This window comes from Saimiri boliviensis, chromosome 3 (assembly GCF_048565385.1).
Source record: "Saimiri boliviensis isolate mSaiBol1 chromosome 3, mSaiBol1.pri, whole genome shotgun sequence".
NCBI classification, from domain to species: domain Eukaryota; kingdom Metazoa; phylum Chordata; class Mammalia; order Primates; family Cebidae; genus Saimiri; species Saimiri boliviensis.
The window spans coordinates 150088493-150115422 of NC_133451.1; the positions used below are offsets into that span (position 1 = coordinate 150088493).

The following is a 26930-nucleotide window of genomic DNA, read 5'->3' on the forward strand; positions in this document are numbered from 1 at the left end:
TATTTTGTTTTTTCTCTCTCCTCTCTGCAAGATCCATAAAAACAGTGACTTTGCCTTTATTCACTACTGAACCTGAGCACCTAAAATTGTGCTGTCATATTAATGCTTATTTAGTATTTGTTGCATGACTGGATTAATGAATGGAGTGCTTGGGTTATCCTGGCATCAGTGCTTAGTATTTATGTATACCTTATCTAATTTCAGTGAAGTAGAGGCAATAAAACATCTAATAGACAAACTGGAGTACACAGGAATGGATACTGTATGCTGGAAGAGAGATTTGAATGAAGCTGTAAGAGTATATCTCATACCTTAGAAAGAACATAAAGAATATGAAGAGAAAAGGACTAGGGATAGGATCCTGGAAACACCCACCTTGTAAGCGTTGACCGGAGAGCAGCACCTTCCTAAGACTTTGCCAAGTGGGAAAAAAAGTCCTGTGCTTTAAAGGTCCTCACATGGCCTTCCTCCAGCAGCTACACCCCTTTACATAGAGTGAAGACTTTGTGGGGTGGGCCTAGGTGACTAGTCCACCTGGTCTCTTTGTAGATCAATCTTTGAATATTTGATTCTAGAATTTCCTGTGTGTATGTCCCTTCACAGCTCTCTTCTATGATTCTCTCCTGTCTTGACTGTATAACACATATCCCCTGTGTTTAAGGGATGGCCAAGGAGCAGCTGTTTGCAGGCATGTGACTAGAGCTTGAACCTATGGGCTTTATATATGCATGCATATAAAGCCCTTCGTAGTATGAAATGGAGCTAAAGATGGGACAAGAAAAGGAGGTGGCTGCAGACACGGGGAAAGGATATGGACTTTTCTTCCTATGTCCCTACACAACGTGAAGGGAGCCTGAGAACCCAAAAATAGAACTTGGCCTTTCAGATTGTTATTAGTCAAGATAGGGGGATGGAATAATAATTTAACAGCTTGACTTAGAACTTTAAAAAATAGCCGGGCGCGGTGGCTCAAGCCTGTAATCTCAGCACTTTGGGAGGCTGAGGCAGGTGGATCACGAGGTCAAGAGATCAAGACCATCCTGGTCAACATGGTGAAACCCCGTCTCTACTAAAAATACAAAAATTAGCTGGGCATGGTGGCGTGTGCCTGTAATCCCAGCTACTCAGGAGGCTGAGGCAGGAGAATTGCCTGAACCCAGGAGGCGGAGGTTGCAGTGAGTCAAGATCGCGCCATTGTACTCCAGCCTGGCTAACGAGTGAAACTCTGTCTCAAAAAAAAAAAAAAAAGAACTTTAAAAAATATTTAGACATATGGTATATAGACTTCTATTTGTATTCTTGTCCCAGGCCCCTTGAAAATGAGAGTTGAGCCTGCAAGAGGGAATTGAAAGGGAGTAATTAGAGAGGGAAAAGTTAAATTCAAGATAGAGTTTCTTTCTTTTTTTCTTTTTTTTAAAGATGGAGTCTCACTCTGTCACCCAGGCTGGAGTGCAAGTGCAATGGCACAATCTTGGCTCACTGTAACCTCTGCCACCTGGGTTCAAGTGATTCTCCTGCCTCAGCCTCCTGAGTAGCTGGGATTATAGGTGCCTGCCACTGCACCTGGCTAATTTTTGTAGTTTTTAGTAGTGTCAGAGTTTTACCATCTTGGCCAGGCTGGTCTTGAACTCCTGACCTCCCGAAGTGCTGGGATTACAGGCAAAAGCCACCATACCTGGCCTCAAGGTAGAGTTTCAAGAAGGGAGTGATTAACAGTGTCGGATGCTTCAGACACATCAAGTCCTATGAAGACAGAAATGTATCAATTGGATTCTACAAGCAGAATTTAGTAAAAGTTTCAGTTGAATGGGGATGGATCATAGAAGGAGAAGTACTTGAGAAATTACAAAGTAGAGACAGAGTATACAAGATTTCTCATCTAGAAACTTATCTGAGAAAGGAAGGAACTGAAGTGGTAGCTGGAAGGTATGCAGGATTATGGAAGAGAACTTTTCCTTTTTTTTTTGTTTTTGAGATAGGGTCTTTCCCTGTCACCCAGGCTGGAGTGCAGTGGCAGGATCATGGCTCACTGCAGCCTCAACCGCCTGGGCTCAAGTAATCCTCCCACCTCAGCCTCCCAAGTACCTGGGACTACAGGTTTGCACTACTAGGCCCTCCTAAGTTTTTAATTTTTTTGTAGAGATAGGGGTTTCTCTATGTTGGCCAGGTCGGTGAAGAGCTCCTGGGCTCAAGTGATCCTTCGTCTCCCTCTCCCGAAGTGTTGGGATTACAGGCCTGAGTCACCTTGCCCAGCCAACTTTTCTACTTTTAAGATGAGAGGATCTTGCAAATGCTTATATGAGGAAAAGGAGCCCAATGTTCGTAAGAGAAGATTAAGGAAAAGGGAAATAATTGACATAGCAAGACCTAAGATCAAGTGTATTAAGTCAATACATTAGACTTTGAAAGAAGGTGGAATATTTGAGGAGGCTTGGAAGTTAGAAGTAGGGCTTGGGATGTTTGAATGTGTGCTGATGTTAAGTTAGTGGGGTGAGATAGCAGGAGCACGTCTAATAGTGACTCAGGAGACTGAGGTGGGAGGATCACCTGAGGCCAGGGGTTTGAGGTCGGCCTGGGCAACATAGTATTATCTTATCTTTAAAAATAAAGGCAAAAAATAAGAAATACTGACCTGGGCATGGTAGTATATGCCTATAGTCCCAGCTCCTCAGGAGTCTGAGGCAGAAGGCTAGCTTAGTCCAGGAATTTGAGGCTGCAGTGAGTCATGATCTCACCACTGTGATCCAGCCTTGGTGACAGAGTTGAGACCTCAACTCTAAATTTTTTTTTTCTCTTAAACATTGTTTTTTAGTAGTTTTTTGGGGCTAGTGTTATTTTTCAAACTTGATTTTATACTCCTTGGGGGCAGGGGTTATACCTGTAGCCACTTACTCAGAACCTGTTATTAGAACTTACCTTATGAGAAACAAAACAAAACAAAACAAAACACAAGGACCTGTTTGAAATGCAGCCCATAGTATGGAGCATAGGCTTCATATGTTGGTTCTGTCCTCACTCAATAGTTGTTATGTAGTGTTGAATTAAAATTTTAAGTTTGATAAAAACTTCTGATTCATCAAAAACCTAGAAATAATTTATTATATTCCTTATGTGAATGTGTGTCATATGGTTTTGGAAGTGATTTGTTGTGTTAAGTGTTTACTATCTCGATCACATTTATTTGAGCAAAGTGCTTTTTAATATAATTATATTAATACTATCTTTTTCCACCTCCCACTAGTTGTTCCGAAGAACTTCTGGTTCAGATTTTAGCTTTACCCAAGTTGTGAAAATAGTGAAGGATGCTTAGACTACTTAACATACAAATCGTAAGTAAAATTTATTTCTGCTATTATTATATATATGTTTAGAAAACAATTTAGAAATAGTCATTACTTTTCATTACCTTATATGGTGATAGTATGATGGGACTATGGAATTTTATTAATTTTTCTTCTTAAGATACAAAAAACTTTCTATTCCATTTTATGTTTATAAGATCAAAAAGGAAGCTAATAGTATTGGTCAGTAAGATGAAATTTCTGCTTTTTTCAGGTATTTCATTTTATTCTAGAAGTTTCTAGAAATTATTTATTCTTTTATTTCCATATCTGTATGATGCCAGTAGGCAAACATAATACAAAGGCATAATATTAATGGAATGATTTATGGGAAATGTATATTTTCTCTTTAGATATGCTTGATTTTTCTGCCTTTTTGACATGAAAAAATTCTTTTAGTAATAAATCTCTGTACTTCCTCTGTGAGAAAATTTTAGTATATACAAAATCAAATAAAAAGTAACCTTTTAGGAATAAATTACTGCATAAATACAGATAATGTAGGAAGGGGAAACAATGTAAGAGATTAAGAGACTACTTGAAACCATTTGCCGTATTGCATTTTGAACTAATATCAAAACAATTGAGTAAAGTATGATAAAATAATATCAAAGGAATTCCAAGTGGTAACTGCTTTATTTTTAAACTACTTTATTTGAAAATATAAGCAATTCAAATTAGTCTGTCTTACAGTTCCTGTATTCAAAGTGTGAATACAAAATGAGATTGCTGCCATAAGCAAAAGACAGTTCGGATTTTTCAAACAAACAAACCAGATGAGGCAAATAAGAAGAATGAAATATTTAAGAATTAATAATCTCTTAATTTGTTAAATGAGCAAATAGTTTTAAAAGTTGTCTCAGTCCGGCATATTTTATATAGTCAGTGAATAAGAGATTTTTAACATTTCTAGAAACTTAACATATTTCAGGAATAAAGCATATTCCTTCATATGTATGGAATGTGTATGAACTTTCTTCATAAAGGAAGAAAGTGATAACGTTTTATTTTCTAGAATATAAATATCCTAATACTACCTAGGTACAACTGCATGTTAAGAGCTTACTCAGTATGTTCATGAACTTGGTCACTAACTCTTAAGAAGTAGAATGTTCATTACTTCCCTCTTTTGACATGGGGATATAGAAGCCTATCTTCTTTTTCTTAGTTCAGTGTTAAAATTAGATTGCAAAATAAGTTATGCTTTATGTCCTTCCTGTAATTTTTTAAATAGCTTTTCAAATTCTTTCTCTTTTTAGGCTGTCTGGTTAATCATCTTTCGAAGACTGAATTTCTGGATATCTACTTCACTCCATGTCTATTGACTTTTAAAACATGATAAAGCAAACTTATAACACTGGCAACCATCCATGAACCTTTAATTTCATTGATTATAGCATTTGAAGCTTCCTCAGGGAATAACCATGACATCAGCAGTGGTTGACAGTGGAGGTACTGTTTTGGAGCTTTCCAGCAATGGAGTAGAAAATCAAGAGGTTAGGCATTCAATGAATTCCATTTCTATTTTCTTCATAGAAATTTGTGCATGAGCTAATTTTGAAATTAATAGGAAACAGATATTTGTGAGTAGAAATAAATATACAAAGCATGAAATTATACATGTACATGCCATGTAGCCTTGTATAATTTAGGTAATAGAAGGTTGAGGAAGGTACTGCAGGACTCGTGAATTGTTGGAACAAATGAACTTAGAGGGAGGAAAGAAATGGAAAGAGCACTGCAGTATTAGTAGAGAGTTAAATTTAAATCCCTTATAAAACCCATTGTCTTGGATTATAGTGTAGGTATATACTATGTCCAAATACCTAAATTAGATTCATTCTAAGTTAGAATTTCGTATATGCTTTACTTATCTTTGTTTCTTGATTATTTTATTACATCTAAATCAGTGTAGAGATCCATTGTATTTTAATTTCATATAAATACTTATGAATTTAGATAATTAGCAAGCCAGAAAATGAATTCATGTTTTGAAATTGTATGCGTGTAGAATTTTGAATCATTAGCTTATTTGGTTATTTTGTTATTGATAATACTGAAGAATTAGATGAGAATAAAAAATAACAGTACTAGAAATACATAGGCTTCCAGGTTCTGACTTCTATTCCCAGCATTCAGTAAAGAGTGAATTTTGGAAGGGATCTAAATTATAATTCAGTAATGCTGTCATAATAATGGACAATATTTGTTCAGAGTTGAGGTGGGAAAATGGAGAGTTTTCTATGTTTAAAAAAAAAAAAATCTGTTTTCTCTATTTTCTGTGAACAATGCTGCATTACTCGTGCTTGCTACCAGTATAGCAGTATAATGGCATGTTTGAGAAACAAGTTAGGACATCAGTCTGTGTGTTCTGTAGCCTGGATTCTTTTTCTTGCCTCCTTGGTGTCTGCTCATTTTTCTAAGGTCCAGATCAGCTGTGGGCAAATTTACTGGGAATAGGGTAAAGTGAGGGTCCTCCTTTTCTTTTGTCAGTGGACTCAAAAACTCCTGTTTCTTTTGCATTCAGACCCAAAACTTGTGCAAAGTCCCTAAAGAGAAGCCACAGCTACAGAACATACTTTATTCCCATAGTCAATGTCTGTTTCTTTTTTCAAGATTAACTTTCTGTTTGATCACCTCCAGGAATGACTCACTGAAGACGTTAGGGTCTTGGGGAACTGCCATCCCCTTCTAGATCACCCAGACCAAATACTGCTTTTTCCTTAAATGCTCTGTCAAGCATATACTTATGCTCTGTTTTAATCCTGTGAGGGGAGGCACCAAGAACAATAGGCAGAATATCTTTACCTTGTGTTGATTGAAAGGTATCATTAATATGGGGAAAATGTGGCCGGGCGCGGTGGCTCAAGCCTGTAATCCCAGCACTTTGGGAGGCCGAGGCGGGTGGATCACGAGGTCGAGAGATCGAGACCATCCTGGTCAACAGGGTGAAACCCCATCTCTACTAAAAATACAAAAAATTAGTTGGGCATGGTGGCGCGGGCCTGTAATCCCAGCTACTCAGGAGGCTGAGGCAGGAGAATTGCCTGAACCCAGGAGGCGGAGGTTGCGGTGAGCCGAGATGGCGCCATTGCACTCCAGCCTGGGTAATAAGAGTGAAACTCTGTCTCAAAAAAAAAAAAAAAAAAAAAATATGGGGAAAATGGCCAGGTGCGGTGGCTCATGCCTGTAATCCCAGCACGTTGGGAGGCTGAGGCAGGCGGATCACCTGCGGTCAGGAGTTCGAGACCAGCCTGATCAATATGGTGAAATCCCGTCTTTAAAAATAATAATTAAAAAAAATATATGGGGAAAATGAGGACAACAATTTGTTTCTGGAATGCTCCTTGTATTTTTCTTCCTTTACATGGAACTTCAGTGTTCATGGCCAGGAGAACTTATTATCATGGAAGAAAGACTCTCATAAATGAAATGACTTTACCAAGTTACTGTTGACTAGTGATTTATGTGGTAGTCTTATAGGGTGATCACGTTTTATAGAGGAAGTGAGAAGAAGGCTGTATCCTTAATGAGCATTTCAGGTAGTGTGGCCCCAGAGCAGGGGAATTTTTTGTTTAAAGTATGCTACGTAAGTGGCCACTTAATTTCATTCATTTGTTCCTTTGACAAATATTAATTCGCCACTTAACTATCAAGTACTTTTCTAGGCACTGGGGATAAATGTTTCAGGTTATGAAAAATAATTCAGGACTAGAGCTGGATAGAGAAGATGATAGGGAGTACTTTAGGGCAGCCAAGGAAGGCTTCACTAAAGTGGTGACATTTTAGTTTAGAGCTAAATGAAGTGAGGGGTGGGGCCGTAGAAATAACTAGGGGAAGAGAATTTCAGGAAGAGAGAAAAACCACTAATACTGGAAACATGTTTTGATTTTACAAAGGGAGATTTGAGGATGGTGGTAGATCTATTTGAAAGGTAGATTTTTGTCTCAGGAGCAGTGTTTCAAGAATGTTTCATTCATATATATATATATATATATATATATATAATAGTATATATACTCTAAACTGTAGAATGGGATGAATAATGATCTGTCAAGATTTTGTAATGAGAGTCCCAGAGTGTGAAGAAAAATAAATATTTAAGAAGTGGTAGACATCGTGAGTTTTATTACCATGATTTTCAGAGTTTATTTCTTTGTCATTTCCCCCAATTTTAAAAGTAATACATTTAATCCAATTAGGATTATTCTATTTCTGAAAATGATGTCACAAGACAGTAAACTATAATCTAATGAGTATAGTTGCAAAAATTATTTTTCAAAATAGTACTAAATATAAAAAAGTCATATATTAAAAAATTCAAACTATCAAATATGACTTCAATATATAGGGATAATTTAATGTTAAGAGAAATACTGGGCCTGGTGTGGTGGCTCACATGTTACCCCTACACTTTGGGAGGCCAAAGCGGGATGATCTCTTGAGGAGAGGAGTTCAGGACCAGCCTAAGCCACACAGGAGACACCATTTCTCTACTGGGGAGACTAAGGCAGATTGATTGCTTGAGCTCAGGACTTCAAGACCAGCCTGGCCAACATGGCAAACCCTGTCTCTACAAAAAAAATAGACAGGCATGGTGGCATGCACCTGTAGTCCCAGGTACTTGGGGGGTCGAAGTGGGAGGATTGCTTGAGTTGTGATGGTGCCACTGCATTCCAGTCTGGGTAAGAAACAGACAAAAACAATGAAAAAACAAAAAACCAAAAAACTAGTGGTCAAGTCCAGCAGTGTATAAAAGGTAGAGTGTTATAAACAAAATTTTTTTTTTTAGTCCCATGAAGGTAAGTTTATTGAATCAGGTAATTCACCATATCAACAGAGTGAAAGAGAAAAATTAGGTGATTATATCAGCAGTTAAAGAAAACCCATTTGCCAAAAATTAACACCTATTCATTTACAGACTCCCTAACCTAGCAAGAAAGGGCAATTTTTCTCAGCCTGATAGAGTGAATCTGTGAAAAATCCACAGCCAACATTGTACTTAATGGTTGAGAGCAAGGCAAGGATGCCTGCCTTAACTACCTTTCTTCAACGTTGCACTGGCAACTTTACTACAGGCAGCAAGAAAAATAAAGACTCACAGCTTGGAAAAGAAGTAGTAAAACTTGTCTTTATTTCTAGATAATATAACTGTGTACATAGAAATTCCCAAGAAATCCACACAACTATTAGAACTAATAAATTTAGAATAGTCAGAGGATATGAGGTGAATGTATAAGAATCAGTTATTTATAAATACACTAGTAATATGCAGTTGGAAACTGAAGCAATACTATTTAATGGAGCATCAAAAAGCAGCTGGCAACTGGGCAGTGCTCACGCCTATAATCCTAGCGGATCATGAGATCAGGAGATAGAGACCATCCTGGCCAACATAGAGAAACCCTGTCTCTACTAAAAATACAAGAATTAGCTAGGCATGGTGGCCTGTGTCTGTCATTTCAGCTACTCGGGAGGCTGAGGCAGGAGAATTGCTTGAACCGGGGTGGGGGCGGAGGTTGCAGTGAACTGAGATTGCTGTACTGGCATGTGCATATAGTCCCAGCTACTTTAAAGGCTGAGATGGGAGGCTTACTTGAGCCCAGAAGGCAACTGCAGCTCAGGCAACATAGTGAAACCTCCTCTCTTTAGAGAAAAAAAGAAAAGAAAAAAAAAAAGTAAAGTTTAATGAACTATATTATAAAGAAACCCTCTATACAGTGAACTATAAAATATTGGTGAGACAAATTAAAGACCTGAATAGAGAGATTATACCAAGTTTATGGATTGGAAGAGATGCTGTGGTTAAGAACAAAGTTGAAGGGCTTACACTTCAGCTGATTTAAAGACTGTCTGTAAAGCTGCTCTAATTGAGGCAGTGTGGTATTGGTGTGCCAACAGACATGCAGATCCACGGAACATTAAATACGTATAAAAATGTTCAGTATTTTTAACCACCAGGGAAATGCAAATTAAAACCACAAGGAGATCGTACTAAACACACAGAATGAAGAAAACTGATGAGAGTAATACCACATGTTGTAAAGGAAATAGAGCAGTTAGACCTCTCATATATGGCTTTGTAAGAATGTAAAGTAATATAACCACCTTGGAAAATAATTTGAGCACTTTTAAAATTAAATGTACAATTGCCATATGATCTGGTAATTTGACTCTTAAGTAAATATGGAATGGAATGGAAAGGAAGGCAAGAAAAGACCAGGGGTATTCATAGGAGCATTATAGCCATGTGAAGACACACGGATGGATAAGCAATTGATAGATATATTGACAATAGAATTTCAGCAATAAAGGGAAATGAACTATTGATAAATGCAACAGTAATTTGCATAAATATCAGCAGTAAAGAGGTTGGACACAAAAGAGAACTGATTTCAATATGAAATTTGAGAAAAGGCAGATCTATAGGGATAGAAATCTATAGGGATAGGTCAATGGTTGCCTAGGTCTGTGTGTGTGTGTGTGTGTGTGTGTGTGTGTGTGTGTGTGTGCATGGGGGTGATGGGGATTGACTGGCAAAGTAAGTATGAGGGAACTTTCTGGGGTGATGGAAATGTTCTATTTCTTAACTGTAATGGTAGTTACAGGGATGTTTACATTTGTGAAAATTTGTAAGATAAAAAGGTTTTCATCTGGTAAGGCAGATTCTTCCACAAGTTTTATATTATGCAAATGGATTCCTTTTTAAAGTTGTCAAATTACCCCTTATTGTCTTTGATTTTTTGTTGTTGTTGTACTAATCGTTATTTTTAAATGAAAAAAATATTTTGATGTTCCTTCTTAGTTATCAGGATCATTGTAAAAAGCAATAAACTCAGACATACTGAGAAAACGAAAGTCCATCTTTTGTCTGCTCACCTCTCTTTCACCAGGTTATCAATAATTTGAGGTGTATTTTGCCAGGCTTTTAAATGTATATGTAAATATACAAGTGGAATCAGACAACAGTACTATTCTATGGCCCATTTTCCTCCTCCTTCCACCTCTACTTGTTTGTATCATGGATATTTTTTCATGCTGATACATAGCTTCAACTGCTTTAATTGTTTAGTTGATGCCAAATACAGTCTCTCATTGGATGGATGTTTGTTAGTATAGATGTATGTTTTCTGTCTGGGTGGATGTTCTGTATGCATGGATGTTGGCATTATGAACATCTAGCTTAGGGGACTTGTCTTAAAACTGAATTTGCATAACAAATGCACCATTATTTATTCTGGTGACGTATTTATTTGTAGTGGTTTCTGGGGTTAAACCATATGAGGTACGAGAGATGAGTCCTCCCTAAAGCCTGCCAAACGGTATGTTTCAGTAATAAGATTTTTGAAGATGGCCTTACTCTACCACGAAAGAAAAAATGTGAAACAAATTTATGTACTTCTAACATACTCCTGAATTTTATGTCTTTCTATATATTCCTAAAGTACATTGAGAAAAGGATTACAATACCACTACTTTCAGTCATTTCATTGTACGTGTCTTTGGAAACTTCTGATACCAGGAGAACAATGACTGAGTGCATATAAAGCACTTTTTGAGTAAACACTGCAGCATTGCACTTGTCTTGCCTGTTTAAACTAAGAATCTCTCTCCTTAAATAGAAGTTTTTGAGATCACTGTTAGTACTTAAGAGCAGGGTTGCCAGATAAAATACAGGATGTCTAGTTAAATTTGAATTTCAGATAAACAACAAATGACTTTTTACTTTAAGTATGTCCCAAATATTGCATGGGACATTCTTATAGTTATAATTCATTGTTTCTCTGAAATTCAAATTTAACTGAGTACCCTGTATTTTTTTTTATTTGCACCCTAGGTTGTAGGGAATTAGACAGCTTGTGCTAAGACCCATGGTGACTTGAGCAAAGTAATCCTAAGTAAAATAGCCTTGTAGAAGTGTTACTTTTTACTATTTTATTTTTAAGCAAAGATTCCTGGTTTCTTCTTCTATCCCATTTGTCCCTTAAAGATAGCTACTCTTCTACACAGACAAGACGGTAATTATCTGAATAGCTGCATGGGGTATCCTCTGGTCTCCATCATTTGGCAGAAAAAAGGCTCATGAAGTTACTTTACCTCCACAGATGAGCAAATGTTGAAGTTACAAATACCTGTTAATATTAAAAGTTGTTGAATTTTATTATTCTCAGAGCCAAGTTACAAATATCTGTACTTAAAAGCCACTTTAGTTTATATGATGTGTGTTATTGAGGATATAAAAATTGGCTAAGATATAACTCTTGCTTTCAAATATCCTACTAGCCAGTCAAGGAGTTGTATATGTAAACACATAATTATAATACAGGACAATGAACAGTGGTAATATTAGGGAAACAACTTGTTCTATAAATACGTAGTAGAAAAATTAATTCAGATTGGAGGATTATGGAAGATTCCCTGGACCTAGATAAAAAGCCTTCAGTAGCTGAAAAGGATTTGGATAGATGTGAAGGCTACAAAATAACATGAGCAAAAGTCTTAAAAAGTCTTAAAAGTTCACATTTAGGAATTAGAAGTAATGCCACCAAACAGTTTATGTTAAGTAATGTAGGGAAGTAAGGTATAAAGGTGGTGTTATTAGTTTCCTGGGGTTGTTCTAACAAGGTACTTGTAAACTAGGTTGCTTAAACAACAGAAATTTATTGTGCTACAGTTCTGGAGGTCAGAATTTAGGAATCAAGGTGTTGATAGAGTTGTTGTTGTTGGTTTTTTCCTGAGGGCTATGAGGGAGAATCTCTTTAATGCCTCTTTCCTAGCTTCTGGTAGCTTCAGGTATTCCTTGGCTTTTAGATGGTGTTCTCCACGTCTTTGCATTGTTTTCCTTCCCATTTGTGTCTGTGTCTAAATTTCCCTTTTCTCAACGGACACAGTCAAATTGGGTTAAGGCTCATCTTAATTATCTTGGTTTAACTTGGTCATCTGCAAAGACCTTATTTCCAGATAAGGTTACATTCACAGATACTAGGGGTTAAAACTTCATCTTTTTGGGGGACACAATTCAACCCATGACGGGTGAGTTGGGGTTATATTTCAAAGAGTGGTAAAGCCATTGTTTAATATGTTACACTTTCCTTTTAGACAAATGGGGAGTCATTAAAGCTTTTTATGCAAAGAAGTAACACAAACAGTTCTGACTGTGATGTGAAAAGGTGCCCCCTAAAGTTGAGGGCAAATAGTAGATTTGAAAACTATCTCTATTGTTAAAATACAATATCAGCTATCACTAACTGAATAACTTAACTCTGTGCTGTGTACTTACACTGTGCTAGGTAATTTGCATATAAAGTCATGGGATTTTGTAAGGATGGAAGTATTATTATAATCTATTTTTTAAATATGAAGAAACCAGGATTTAAAGAAGAACACAGAGTGGGAAAAAAGAGAGATACAGATAATTTGTGCCATTTAAACATGTTAAGCTTGAAGTGTGGCTGCATATTCCTGTAGTGATGTTAAAGTTGGCAGTTTAAAATTTGGTTCTGGAATTCAGATGAGTCAGAGTAGAGGATAAATACTTAGTCATCATCAACATAGAGGTGCTGTTTGAAACCAGAAGAATGGATGGGCTTGCCTGAGAAGGTAGTATAGGATAAAAAGAAAGGAGACACTGAAGACAGAACCTCAGTAAGTTGGCTACACTTGAGTGTATGCTGATGAAAGAAGAGTCAGAGGAGACGCTTGAAAATAGAGTGATAGGCCAGGTGTGGTGGCTCAAGCCTGTAATCCCAGCAGTTTGGAAGGCCGAGGCGGGTGGATAACCTCAGGTTAGGAGTTCGAGACCAGCCTGACCAACATGGAGAAACTTCGCCTCTACTAAAAATACAGAATTAGCCCGGCATGGTAGCACATGCCTGTCCCAGCTAGTTGGGAGGCTGAGGCAGGAGAATCATTTGAACCCGGGAAGTGGAGCATGCGGTGAGCTGAGGTTGTGCCATTGCACTCTAGCCTGGGCAGTAAGAGTGAAACTCCATCTTAAAAAAAAAAAAGAAAGTATAGTGGTAGAGAAAGTTGGAATAACAGAATTTTTTAAATGAGGGTAATAATAAATATATGAATCTGCAGGGAGGCAATAGAAATAAAAAACTAAAATAGAATGTGGTCATTATTAACATTTTAAGGCTGGGTGTGGTGGTCCATGCTTGTAATACCACTGCTTTGGGAGGCTGAGGTGGGTGGATTGCTCAAGTTTAGGAGTTCCAGACCATCCTGGGCAACATGGTGAAACCCTGTCGCTACCAAAAATACAAAAATTAGCCAGGCATGGTGGCACATGCCTGTGGTCTCAGCTACTCAGCAGGCTCAGGTGGGAGGATGGTTTGAGTCTGGGAGGCGGAGGTTGCAGTGAGCCATGATTGTGCCACTGCACTTGAGCCTGGGTGATAGAACTGGACCTTGTCTCAAAACAAAACAAAACAAAATATTTTAGAGAATAACATAGCTTCAGTGAGGTGGTGGAACATAGATTATATGTAGATGAGTCAAGGAGTTAGACTTCTTTTTGAGAAATATATACAAGTGTACGTCTCAAATGATCAGTTAAAGTTCGGTTAAAGAACTTCTTTAAATGGACTTTTTGCCTTTTAACTTCCGTTAAAGAACAGTTAAAAGTTCAGTTAAAAAAAAGGAGAGTTTAATTTCTTTCTTTCTTTTTTGTTTAAATTTTTGAGACTTGTTTTCAGTCGCCAGGCTACAATTGCAATGGCCTGATCATGGCTCACTACCGCCTCGAACTCCTGGGTTCAAGCAGTGCTCGTACCTCGGCCCCCTGAGTAGCTAGGACTGTAGGCAAGAACCACCATGCCTGGCTGATATTTACTGTTTTTTTTTTTGTGGAGACAGGGTCTTCCTATGTTGCCTAGGCTGGTCTTGAAATCCTGGGCTCAAGCAATCCTCCTGCCTTGGCCTCCCAAAGTTTTGGAATTACAGGTGTGAGGCACTGAACCCTGCCTGAATTTTTTTTTTTTTTTTTTTTTTGAGACAAGTCTCATTCTGTCGCCCAGGCTGGAGTGCAGTGGCATGATCTTGTCTCACTGCAACCTCTGCCTGCTAGGTTCAAGCGATTCTCGTGCCTCAGCCTTCTGAGTAGCTGGGATTACAGGCACATGCCACCAGACCTGGCTAATTTTTGTATTTTTAGTAGAGACGGGCTTTCATCATGTTGACCAGGCTGGTCTCGAACTCCTGACCTCAGGTGATCCACCCACCTTGGCCTCCCAAAGTGCTGAGATTACAGGCATGAGCCCTGAATTTTTTAATGCAAAATGATTTTAGCTTTTACATGGTCAAAGAGAAAAAAACCACTGCATTATTAAAACCTAGCCAGGCACTGTTTCCAGAGGTGCCATTGTTTTGACTTATGTATTATAATTTTTTTACTTCTCTTTATAGTTTTGCCACCTATGGAAATAATCCTGAAAAATATTTTATTTTGAAAAGATAAGTAGTGTATCAAGCTAATTGAGTTAGGAAAGGGCAATATATCATACAGGAAGGCTTCCAGAAGATAGCTGAATAGTCTAGTAGCAGGTTCACTGAGTTTCATGAGCTTGTCTTCAGGTAATCAGTGAGCAAGGCCTTGAGTTCTTAGAAATGTTAGGCACAGCCTAGTGTGGTATCTGGCAGTGGGACAGTATGGGCTGGGTATTGCGTATTTGTTCAGCAGGTACATGGTCATATTTGTTCAGCAGATACATGAAGAGTGCTGTACTGTATCTTTTTATTTCTGAGCCCATGGTGATCTTCCTTCAACACATAGTAGATCAAAACACAACACATCTGGGGCATGAAATGTGTTCTTAGCTGATCCAGGCAGCAGGGCAGGTGGAGTGAATAGGTATATCAAGGCAAACCAAATATCAATAAAAATCTATAACAGACTGATCTGGGCATTCTGTCCTTAGGAACAAAGTTATCTTGGTGATGATAGTTATTTATGCTGTCTCAGGAGTTACATGGCTACATTCTGTACTGGTTGCCCTTTAAATTGGTGCATAGCTAGCATCCTGGAATCTCTTCACAGTCTTCCTGAAGATTCCTATTGTTTCTCTCCTATGTTGATTTTTTTTGTATCCTGTATTTGTAGTAGTTCTCTTTTTTTTTTTTTTTTTTTTTTTTTTTTTTTTTTTTTTGAGACGGAGTTTCGCCCTTGTTACCCAGGCTGGAGTGCAATGGCGCGATCTCGGCTCACCGCAACCTCCACCTCCTGGGCTCAGGCAATTCTCCTGCCTCAGCCTCCTGAGTAGCTGGGATTACAGGCACGCGCCACCATGCCCAGCTAATTTTTTGCACTTTTTAGTAGAGACGGGGTTTCACCATGTTGACCAGGATGGTCTCGATCTCTCGACCTCGTGATCCACCCGCCTCGGCCTCCCAAAGTGCTGGGATTACAGGCTTGAGCCACCGCGCCCGGCTAGTAGTTCTCTTTTTAAAAAAATTCACTGTCTCTTATTGATGGGATACATTCTCGAGTATTTTCTTGAGAAAGGATGCATGGAAGGTAAATGTTTGAGATTTTTCATATCTGAGAAGATAATCTTTATTCTACTTCTATAAGATGGTTTGACTGGGTGAAGAATTCTAGATTGTAAATAATTTTTCTTCATAGTTTTGGAGATACTGCTCCACTGTCATCATCCTTCTAGTATGACTGTTGAGAAGACAAGTCTGTGTCCTGATTCTTTAGAGTAACATGTGTTTTCTTTCTAGAAGCTTTTCTGTTCCCAGTATTATGATATTTTGGAATGATAAACCTTGATATATGTGTTCCTTAATTTTTCGTAGTAGACAGTTGATGGGTCCTTTCAAATGGATAGCTCATATCCTTCAGTCTTAGAAAATTTTGTTGATTTACTTCTTTCTTGCTGATTTCTTTCCAAACCTAGTTTTTCCTTTTTATTTCTTATTTTTTCCTCATGATTGATTTTTTTTGCAACGCCATTATTCAGATAGTGGACTTCCTGGACTGGTTGGTCATCCAGTATTGCTATCTTTTCTCTCCTATTTTCTGTTGCTAATTTATCTTTTTTTCTCTGGCTCCTGGAGATTGCCTCAATTTTATCTTCCAAGCCTTTATTTTTTCATTTCAGCTATTGTGTCTTTAATGTCCAGGAATTCTTTTACTTGTATTTTAAAATGTTCTTTATTGAATCGTGATCTGTTCTTACTTTATGCATATAATATCTTCTGTCTGTGTGGAATATGAATATGTATATGTGCATTCTGTGTTAGAGGCTTTTCCTTGGATGCCCAGTAATATTTGGCTGTTTGCTCATCATTGAAAGTGATGGACTACAAAGCTAGTTGAAAACTCCATTTTGAATACAGTATGATACTAACAGCTGTGCCTATTATGCCTCAAAGATGCTGTTGTTTCCTCTCTGGAAAGTAACTGATCTTCTGTTCAGGTGGTGGAGGTCTGGTTGTTTAGCATCATGGAGGAGAGAGAAGGTCTAGGAATCAAAACACTTTCCAAATAGTTTTCATGGAGTCCTTTTTGTTTTAACCCTCTCCTATCTCCCTACTACCTGCTGTTCCATCATTTCCAGAAGCAGTTGGTGTTACTTTCTCTAGATTCTCTACTATACAGTGTGTTGTTTCTCAGCTTTTTTCTTTTCTTTTCTTTTTTTTTTGTGCTGCGAGACTGATTTGGCTTTGCTGGGTAGACTAACCCACTCAATATTCATACAGATACTTTCAGTCTTCCAAGGTTTTGTTGTTCTTACCTCTTCCTGCTTGTTGCTCTCACCTCTTGTCTTGTGAGTTTAGGTATAAAATAGTCTTTTACTGTTGTTTTAGTTGGCTTTCATGAGTAAGTAAAATTATATGCATGTTTTTAATCTGCCATCTTAATCCTAAAGCACAGATTATTTAAAATGTTTAATCTATGTCTTGCCTTTTGAGACTTGAAAGGATTATTAAAGTTAGCCCTTTTCATCTCTTGTTTTAGCTTTTACATTCATATTTATAATATTTGAAACTCATTGTGTGGACTGCTCGAGACTGTATTAGCTCAAGGATTTATAAGTGAATCCAGAATTTGTAAATACAAAGGTTGATTGTTTTTTAAATTTGCTCTTGTAGGAAAGTGAAAAGGTTTCTGAATATCCAGCAGTGATTGTGGAGCCAGTTCCAAGTGCCAGATTAGAGCAGGGCTATGCAGCCCAGGTTCTGGTTTATGATGATGAGACTTATATGATGCAAGATGTGGCAGAAGAACAAGAAGTTGAGACCGAGAATGTGGAAACAGGTAGACATCTCATAAAATGTTCATTATTTCTAACTTTCTCATTTTGTAAGCTTCAACAATACTATTGCCAGATGAAAAATATACTGAAAATTCTCGTTTTAATGCTATTTAGTATAGCTTGGAAACCAGTGAAACATCTCTGTTTGAGGGAATTTGTGTAGATATAAAAGTTCTACAGTATAATTCTGTGAGGTCTAACCATCTTATGTCATGCACAAAATTACAGCTTCACATAATGATAAAGTTATTTTATTATTTTTTTCTGGGAGTATAAATACTAGCTTTTACTTATAAAGTCAGTAGGCTAGTATTATGAGAACTTTTTAAATTCCAAAAATAAATGTGGTATTCTTTCATTCTGTAATTGATTATGAGTTTCTTTGAGTTAATATTGATGGAGCAGTATGATTTCTTATTTATATCAGAAGCATCTTTATAGTGTTCTATCAGTTTCTTCTTTCCTTTTTGTCTTCTTAGAGATAGTATTTCAGTCTGTTTCTGGTGAGATAGCTATATGTTTAATTGGGGATTAGTATTTATAATTCTTAGAGAAATGTGTTAGTTTTTGCTATTGATTATGAAGAAAATAGAGTATTTTTTTTTCTTTTTTATTCAAGCTGATCCTCTTACAGAAAATAGAGTATTTTACCAAAAGGATTTTAGTGACTATTATATAATAATAAATATGCAAATGTATCCTTATCTGTTAATGGAGAAAAAGAATCGTTATACTTGTTTTTTAATCCTAGTAAAAATTCTTTAATATTTAGATACATTTTTATAAATGTAGCAAACTTTCATGATTAAAATTTTGAGTATGTGATGTCTTTCTGCTCATGAGGTCTGGTAGCACTCCTTAGGGCTACTAGCTTCCTTCAGCTTAAAACTGTTCTAATTTTATTTTTGTGGAGCTAAGGGATTGGAAGTTATCTTGCTTTTCAGAGCATTGATGATTGCAGTGCAAGCAAATGCCAGGGGTAGTGGAATCCATTCAAAACACGCAGCCAAGCTGGGTGTGGTGGTATGCACCTGTATTCCCAGCTACTTGGGAGACTGAGGCAGGAGGCTCGCTTGAGGTCAGGAGCTTAAGCTCAGCCTGGGCAACATAACAAGACCCTATTTCTAAACAAATAAACCAATAAAAAACCAGGCATCCAGGCATTTCAAATGGGCTTCATGACTGTAGTTTTGAGTGGTATCTGGTTTACAGTACCTAATGTATATCTTTTTATGAGCGTTTAGAGAGTTTTCCAGTCTGAAGCTAGAAGTATAGTGGCAGAGGTGAATTTTCTTCTTGAGAAAGGATAGATAGAACAGTTAAAAGTATTTTGTACAATGATGTTTTGGATTATATATTATAACTGATTTTATTATAAGAGTACAACTACACAGAACACTAATAGCAGAAGAAAAAAATATGGTAGTATGAATGAAAAAAGTAGAACCTATTTGAAATTTCTGGCTGATGCTTTGGTAAAAAAAAAGAATAAGGAAAACTATGATTTTGGTAGCAAATTGGAAACTTTAAAAGGATAAAAACTACAGCAGCAAATTTGCCTGAGTCTGTAAATTAGGATGTTTATCACAATAAAATACTAGAGCAGATTGGCTGAATCTTATAATTTGTATAATTGATTGTAAATATTTTATTAATTTAGATTAATTCAGGTAAAACCAATTCAGAATAGGAAGTGAATATAATCTACCTAAGGGATTTTATTTTCTTAGTCTTCTTGAACTCTGAGGGTAATGATATCATTTGCTGGGCAGAGATATTAAGGATTCTGAAAAGGAGGATATGGGAAGAAGTCTAGGTAAAATAACAGTTACTTTGGTAATTTTTTTTTGTAAGTGTGTTTTGAAGATTTGATAATAATTTTTCAATTTCAACACAAAAGAAAACGTAAGCAGATTACTTAGCTTGTTCTAAAATGGTGTAAAAGCACCTCAAAAGTTCATCGTACATATTTAATTTCATTCTGGCTCTTGGATTTTAATGTAACTTCATAAGGGTTATTAATAATCATAGATTATTCTGAGCTTAATATTGTTTATGCATATTTTCTTTTAGGTAGTGAATTAAGATTAGATTCATTTCTTATAATGATATAAAATTGAAACAGATTACAGATACATGTAGGTTTTGAAGAAGAAGCTGACTGGTAAGAAAAGGAATACTTAGAAGATGGCAGATTTTATTTGGTGAATTGGGGGAATTGAGATCTGTATAGAATACTTCCCTGTGTATGCCTAGGAAAACTTTATGGGATGCTCCCAAATTATAATTTAGATTATATCAGTCTAAAAAAATGTTATAATTATGTTTACTGACTTGATCTGTCAGTTCTCTACATGTTCACATTGAAGTGTTTTTTCCCTTTTATTCCTAAATACCCATATGTATATGTCCGTACTATAAACACTGTTCTGTTGTCATCTGGCTTCGAGTACTAAAACGATATAATGATTTGCATCCAGCCATCTTTATTATTTTGTAGATAAAAGAACTTCTCATTTTGTTAGTAGTAATTATGGGCTGTTTGTTTCTCCTTTTTGTAGACTTAACAGTCTACGTTTCCCTCACAGAGCTTATATGTAATACTTATGCTCTCTTTTTTTTGAGACGGAGTTTCGCTCTTGTTACCCAGGCTGGAGTGCAATGGCGCGATCTCGGCTCACCGCAACCTCCGCCTCCTGGGTTCAGGCAGTTCTCCTGCCTCAGCCTCCTGAGTAGCTGAGATTACAGGCACATATCACCATGCCCAGCTAATTTTTGTATTTTTAGTGGAGACAGGGTTTCACCATGTTGGCCAGGATGGTCTCGATCTCTTGACCTCGTGATCCACACACCTCGGCCTCCCAAAGTGCTGGGATTACAGGTGTGAGCCACTGCACCCGGCCCTACTTACGCTCTCTTAAATTGTGTAGGAAAAACCAAATATATTTTGAAACTTAAGAAATAGGCATATTCATCTAAAACTTTAGTAAATTGCTTGTGATAACAGTTGCAGATTAGTAGTTATAAAGAGCATTTGAGGAAGAGTGATGAAATATAGGTGAAGGGTGGTCTTGACTCTGGCAAGTATAAAGTATCTTCCTCAGTGGCAGCAGCCTCCATCAGTTCTAGGGGCCTGCTGGATAGACTTGTGTGATGAGTGAGGGGAGGAAAGGAGTTTTTTGGATTCCCTATAGGAGTTTGAAAGTACAGTTTTTATGTTCATGTTTAAGAATTATATATAAATTTAAAAGGTTGTACAAATTACCATTTAACAAGTACCACATTTATACCAATGAACTCAATAATAAATGTATGTTGACAGAAATCTTTTAAGACTGGACTAGGTCGGGTGTGGGTGGCTCATGCCTGTGATCCCAGCACTTTGGGAGGCCTGGTGGTCGGATCACGAGGTCAGGAGTTTGAGACCAGCCTGACTAATGTGGTAAAACCCCAACTCTACTAAAATTACAAGAACTTAGCTGGGCATGGTGCTGCGTGCTTGTAATGCCAGCTACTCAGGAGACTGAGGCAGGAGATTGCTTGAACCCTGGAGGCGGAGGTTGCAGTGAGCCGAGATTGTACCACTGCACTCCAGCCTGGGTGATAGACTGGACTAAGAAGACTGAGCTATTTAGGATTTGCTGCTTCATCTTTCATCTTAACAAATACTTGTTACTATATTTATCCTCTTAACTTTCCACTTTAGTTTGTGAGAGCAGATTATATCTACATTTGTAATGTGCAAGGTACTGTTTTCAGCATGTTTCTTTTCAGGGGGAATTAAGTTGTGGAGATAAAAAAATATATATTATATTCAAAATACAAAGCAGTCAAGAGTCAAATGAGCGTTATTTACAAATTCAAAGGAATTTTCAGAAGAGGAAAGTTCAATTTACAGGATTAGGGATGTTTTAGAGAAAGTGAAGGACACGTGATAGGATTTAGATGGACAAATAGGAGGTAGGTGAAATGCACTGTAGTGAGGAAAATATAATTAATAAATGAGTAGACTATTAAAATTCAATGCTTGTCTAGAAGATTTGAGTAAATAAGACATTGGCAGGAGATTTCATTAAGAGCTATGACTAGATTCTGAATTAAATCTCAAGAGTTAGTAATGAGGCATATAAGAAAGCAGAAAGACTTAGAAGGTTTTAAGTAGAAAATACTAGGAGGCCAGTACTTTGGGAGGCAGAGGCAGAGGTGGGAGGATCTTTTGAGTCCAGGAATCAAGACCAGCCTGGGCAACATAGTGAAACTCCATCTCTTAAAAAGAAAATTAGCCGGATGTGGTGGTGTGCACCTCTAGTCTTAGTTACTTGAAAGGAAGGCCAGAGGATCCTTTGAGACTAGGAGTTTGAGGTTACAGTGAGCTATGATCATAGTACAGCTATGCTTCAGCCTGAGCGACGGAGTGAGCCATGTCTCTAAAAAAAAAGTACCATGCACTTAGTATTTCAGTTGGATATAGGATTAATTACAGGGGGAAAGATGAGACAGGAAGACTAGCTGTTGTAGTATGAGTTGAAGGATGACTTGAGAAATATTAAAACTAGGTAGTAGCAACAAGAACAGAAAGGGCTTAGATAAACCATACTACTATATAACATATAATAGGGTCTTATATGACAGATAAGGGGGGAGAGGCATAGTTAGGTAAAATATTATTCTGCTTTTTGACCCTGAGGGATGGTGATAGTAGCACATATGATTTGAGGAAGGCAAGATAGTGTGGTGAAGCAGATAAGTTTGTTAATAGTCATGAAGATTTTGAGTTGAAGCAGAACATCTATGGATGAATATTTAGATATTTAAAGATGCACAAATTTGACCTGGTGCAGTGGCTCACGCCTGTAATCCCAGCACTTTGGGAGGCCGAGGCAGGTGGATCACTTGAGGTTAGAAGTTCAAGAGCATCCTGGCCAACATGGTGAAACCCTGTCTCTACTAAAAATAGAAAAATTAGCTGGGTATGGTTGTGCAGCTACTTGGGAGACTGAGGCAGGAGAACTGCTTGAGCCTGGAGGTGGAGGTTGCAGTGAGCTAAGATCATGCCACTGCACTCCAGCCTGGGCGACAGAGACTCTATCTCAAAAACAAACAAACAAACAAACAAACAAACAGAGACTCTATCTCAAAAACCAACCAACCAACAAACAAAAAAAGATGCAAAAATGTGTAGTCAAGGTCCCATCACAAAAGAGGTGGCATGCTAAAATTAGGATAGTTTAAGGAATGTTTTAATAAAGGGTTAGTTACAAACATGTGAGCAAATATAAGGTAACCATAAGAGATAGGGCAGTATGGGCCGGGCGTGGTGGCTCATGCCTGTAATCCAAGCACTTTGGAGGCCAAAGCAGGCGGATCACCTGAGGTCGGGAGTTCAAGACCAACCTGACCAACATGGTGAGACCCCGTCTTAAAAAAAAAAAAAAAGAGACAGGGCAGTACTTAATGAGTTGAAGGATGCAGACCTAGCAATAACAGCTGTTTCTGTCATTTGGCTCAAGGGCCAAGGGGAATGAAAGATTACCAGAATCCTGAAGAATAGAGCCCTGAACAGGGAGTCACCCTGCGAGAATCTGGAACCTTTGATCAAAGGAGACAGCTAGCTGGAGGGTGATGCGTCTTCCCTCTAATATCCTGCTAGGGTACTCCATTGACCAAACCTAATCTGAAGCCATGGGAGTCCTGCTGATGAAGTCAGTCTTCAGGGATTGAGAGCAAGGTGAAGAAGGGTGGAGAATAAATCTGGAGGGGCAAATGGAAGATACCTTGTACAACTAAAGCTTAAAGAAAGGCCAGGGAGAAACTGATTTGGGAATCATCCTTATTTAAAGACATGGAAATAAATTTCCAAAGGGAAATGTATTTCAGAGATTTTCCCCAATTTCCCAAGGAAGAAGATAGGCAAATTTTGTATTTGTCTCTCTGTGATAGAGAACAAAGGACATAGAATTAAGAATTAACCTTAGGGGCCAGGTGCGGTGGCTCAAGCCTGTAATCCTAGCACTTTGGGAGGCCGAGGCGGGTGGATCACGAGGTCAAGAGATCGAGACCATCCTGGTCAACAAGGTGAAACCCCGTCTCTACTAAAAATACAAAAAGTTAGCTGGGCATGGTGGCACGTGCCTGTAATCCCAGCTACTCAGGAGGCTGAGGCAGGAGAATTGCCTGAACCCAGGAGGCGGAGGTTGCGGTGAGCCGAGATCGCGCCATTGCACTCCAGCCTGGGTAACAAGAGTGAAACTCCGTCTCAAAAAAAAAAAAAAAAAAAAAAAAAAAAAAGAATTAACCTTAGGGAATGTTTTTTTACATAGTAGAGAAGAATCAAAGAGTAGTCAAATATGACAGAAAATCCTGGGTGACCGCGTTTTTTTTTTTGTTTGTTTGTTTGTTTTTGTTGGTTTTCTCTCTCTTCACGTAGCTCTCTTTAGTAGGAAAGGGCATAATACTGACTTGAGTTAGTTCTGGTTTCATATTTCCCCTTTATAACTTACTTGGCAGTATTTAACTTTTTCAGAGTGTTTCACTTTTAGAAAACAGGAATTCAGTGTTGTGAGGATTACATAAAATAAATAAATAAAGCACACTGCTTGTGACAGAATTTCCTTAACTTCATTAGCAGCTTCCCTGTGACTTCAAGTATGGATAGGAATGGAATATTTGTTTAACTTTGTTTATGTCTCTGTTACATTTTTTTCCTTCCTTTTGCTTCCATTTAAAAAAAAAAGACAACTGCTTTATACCTTCAGCTTATACTTTTTCCTTGTCATTCCTTCCTTCACTATTGTGCTCTGTCATCTACATTTATCGTTCTACTGAAGCTCTTTATCAGATTTTAGTGGCCATTGTTCTGTCAAATTCAGTGACCCACAGAATCATCCAGAAGTAATCCTTCGTAATGTGACCTTATCTGCTGAAACACTGTATTCTCCTAGTTATTTTTCTTATTGACCTTTGCATGGATAGTACTATTTATGCTTCTGAGAGTTTGCTCAAAGACAGTTTCTTCCTATCTATAATGTGCTCAGGTAGGTATTAGCCCTCATTTAAGGCCCAACTACGTGAACATTTCCACATTGATTGTGGCCTACATTAAACATTCCCTTATCTGATCTGTTATACCATCTGGATTTAGGTACTTTCTTGTACTATTTTATTATTTTTATTTATTATATCTTGTATTATTTTTGTATATACTCCTGTTGTTTTCCCAGTGCGTGTATAAGCACCTTGAAGACAGAGACCATACTTTTTTCTTTTCTTGAATATACTGTTGAACATATAATAGCTAGCTGAAAATACAAATGGAAACAGATTGAGTTCTGAGTTAGTATTGTTGTATAATCAAGAACCATGTATGTAAGATCATACTTAAATTTCATTTTAAAATCACAGTTAATGTTCATCTTTCTTGCATGTATCTAAATTTGATTTTTTTTTTAGCAGAGTCTCGCTGTCTTGCCCAGGCTAGAGTGCAGTGGCATGATTTCTGCTCACTGCAACCTCTGCCTCTTGGGTTCAAGCGATTCTCATGGTTCATTCTCCTCAGTAGCTAGGATTACAGGCGTTCGCCACCTTGCCTGGCTAATTTTTGTATTTTTGGTAGAGATGGGGTTTCTCCATGTTGTATAGGCTTGTCTCGAACTCCTGGCCTCATGCGATCTGCCCACTTCAGCCTCCAAAAGTGCTAGGATTACAGGCCTGATTTTTTTCTTAAAAGCAATATATGCTTAACGGAAAAAAATTGGGAAGTATTGCAAATAATAAACAAATTGAAAATCATCACCCTTAATCTTACCAATAAGGAGACAATGGTTGTTGCTTTTTTTTTTAATATTTCCTTTTAAAAATGTACATTTTAAGCATAATCAATATTATATAATAGAAGCAGACTGATTAATTTTTACTAATTTTAATAAACATTGGCTGTCAAATGGTCTGGTAGCTTCCTACTTCTCTCTTTTGACCACTGGGGGCAGGACTTTGCTCCTTAACCATGTATCAGTACATTAATATTTAGTCTTACTAGTTAATTATCAGGAAAACGTAAACGATTTTTAGTGATCAACCAAATTGTATTTAAAGATTAGTTGAAAAGATAGATGATGATGAGAATTTTTATATAATTCAACAAGAAAGCAATGCTTTTAAAAAATGAAAATGAAAGGCTGGGTGCGGTGGCTCATGCCTGTAATCCCAGCACTTTTGGAAGCTGAGGCGGGCGGATCATGAGGTCAAGAGATTGAGACCATCCTGGCCAACATGGTGAAACCCCATCTCTACTAAAAATACAAAAATTAGCTGGGCGTGGTGGTGTGTCCCTGTAGTCCCAGCTGTATGTGAAGCTGAGGCAAGAGAATCACTTGAGCCTGAGAGGCAGAGGTTGCAGTGAACTAGTATTGCACCACTGCACTCCAGCCTGGTGACAGAACAAGACTCTATCTCAAACAAACAAACAACAACGACAACAAAAAAACACAAAAGAAAGAAAGAAAGTCTAGGTTTTTAAAATGCCGTTTAAAAAATAAAACCAGGACTGGGTATGGTGGCTCATGCTTGTAATCCCAGCATTCCAGCACTTTGGGAGGCCAAGGCAGGTGGATCACGAGGTCAAGAGTTCGAGAAACCATGGTGAAACCCCATCTCAACTAAGATTACAAAAATTATCCGAGTGTGGTGGTGGGGACCTGTAATCCTAGCTACACTGGAGGCCGAGGCAGGAGAATTGCTTGAACCTGGGAGGTGGAGGTTGCAGTGAACCGAGATTGTGCCATTATACACCAGCCTGGGTGACAAAGCAAGACTCTGTCTCAAAAAATAAATATATAAATAAATAAAACCAGATTTCCCTCATGAAACATAAGATAAGGAGCCAAATTTCTTTCTTGAAGAATCTCAGGACTAATTTGACTTCATGATGAGCTGTCATAACTTTTTTATTTGTTATACCATCAGAAATCCTCCCTGTGGCACAAAGGACTCCTTTAATTAGAAAATATTGTTGCCACAGGGAGGTAGAAGATCGACATGAAAAACTGGGGATCTGAAAAAGGAGCCCCTATCCTAGGATTACCTGAAGGTGAAACAGATTGAGCCAGAAGGAAGACAATGCTGGTAGGTTGGTTTTTAATTTACTAAGAATGTTTATAATTTTATATTTCATAAAAATTATTTCATCTACCTTTACCATATTTTTCTTTAAAGGGTGACAATGATTCCTTCTTAAGAAAGGAGAAGTAATATAATAATATTTTTCTTCCTAGTTTGCTGAGTTAACCCTTGCCATGTTCTTAATATTTGTTTCTTTTTATAGATAAAG

The 26930-nt window shown here is 37.6% G+C and overlaps 1 protein-coding gene across 11 annotated transcripts in view; it reads left to right on the forward strand.

The window, feature by feature from the left end:
• Positions 1–26930, forward strand: part of ELF2 (E74 like ETS transcription factor 2) — a 144336-nt gene that overhangs the window by 47367 nt on the left and 70039 nt on the right. For 8 of the 11 annotated variants that reach the window (XR_012517005.1, XM_039479053.2, XM_039479054.2 and 5 more), the window contains 3 exons: positions 3242–3329; positions 4601–4837; positions 17442–17607. Coding sequence is in view for 8 of the 11 variants with exons in the window: in XM_039479053.2 (XP_039334987.1) it covers positions 4766–4837; positions 17442–17607 (238 nt within the window). In the remaining 3 variants the exon portion in view is untranslated. Of the gene's footprint in view, positions 1–3241; positions 3330–4600; positions 4838–17441; positions 17608–26566; positions 26726–26930 lie in introns of those variants that run through there. The other 3 variants (XM_074396904.1, XM_039479060.2, XM_039479059.2) reach the window with 3 other exon arrangements.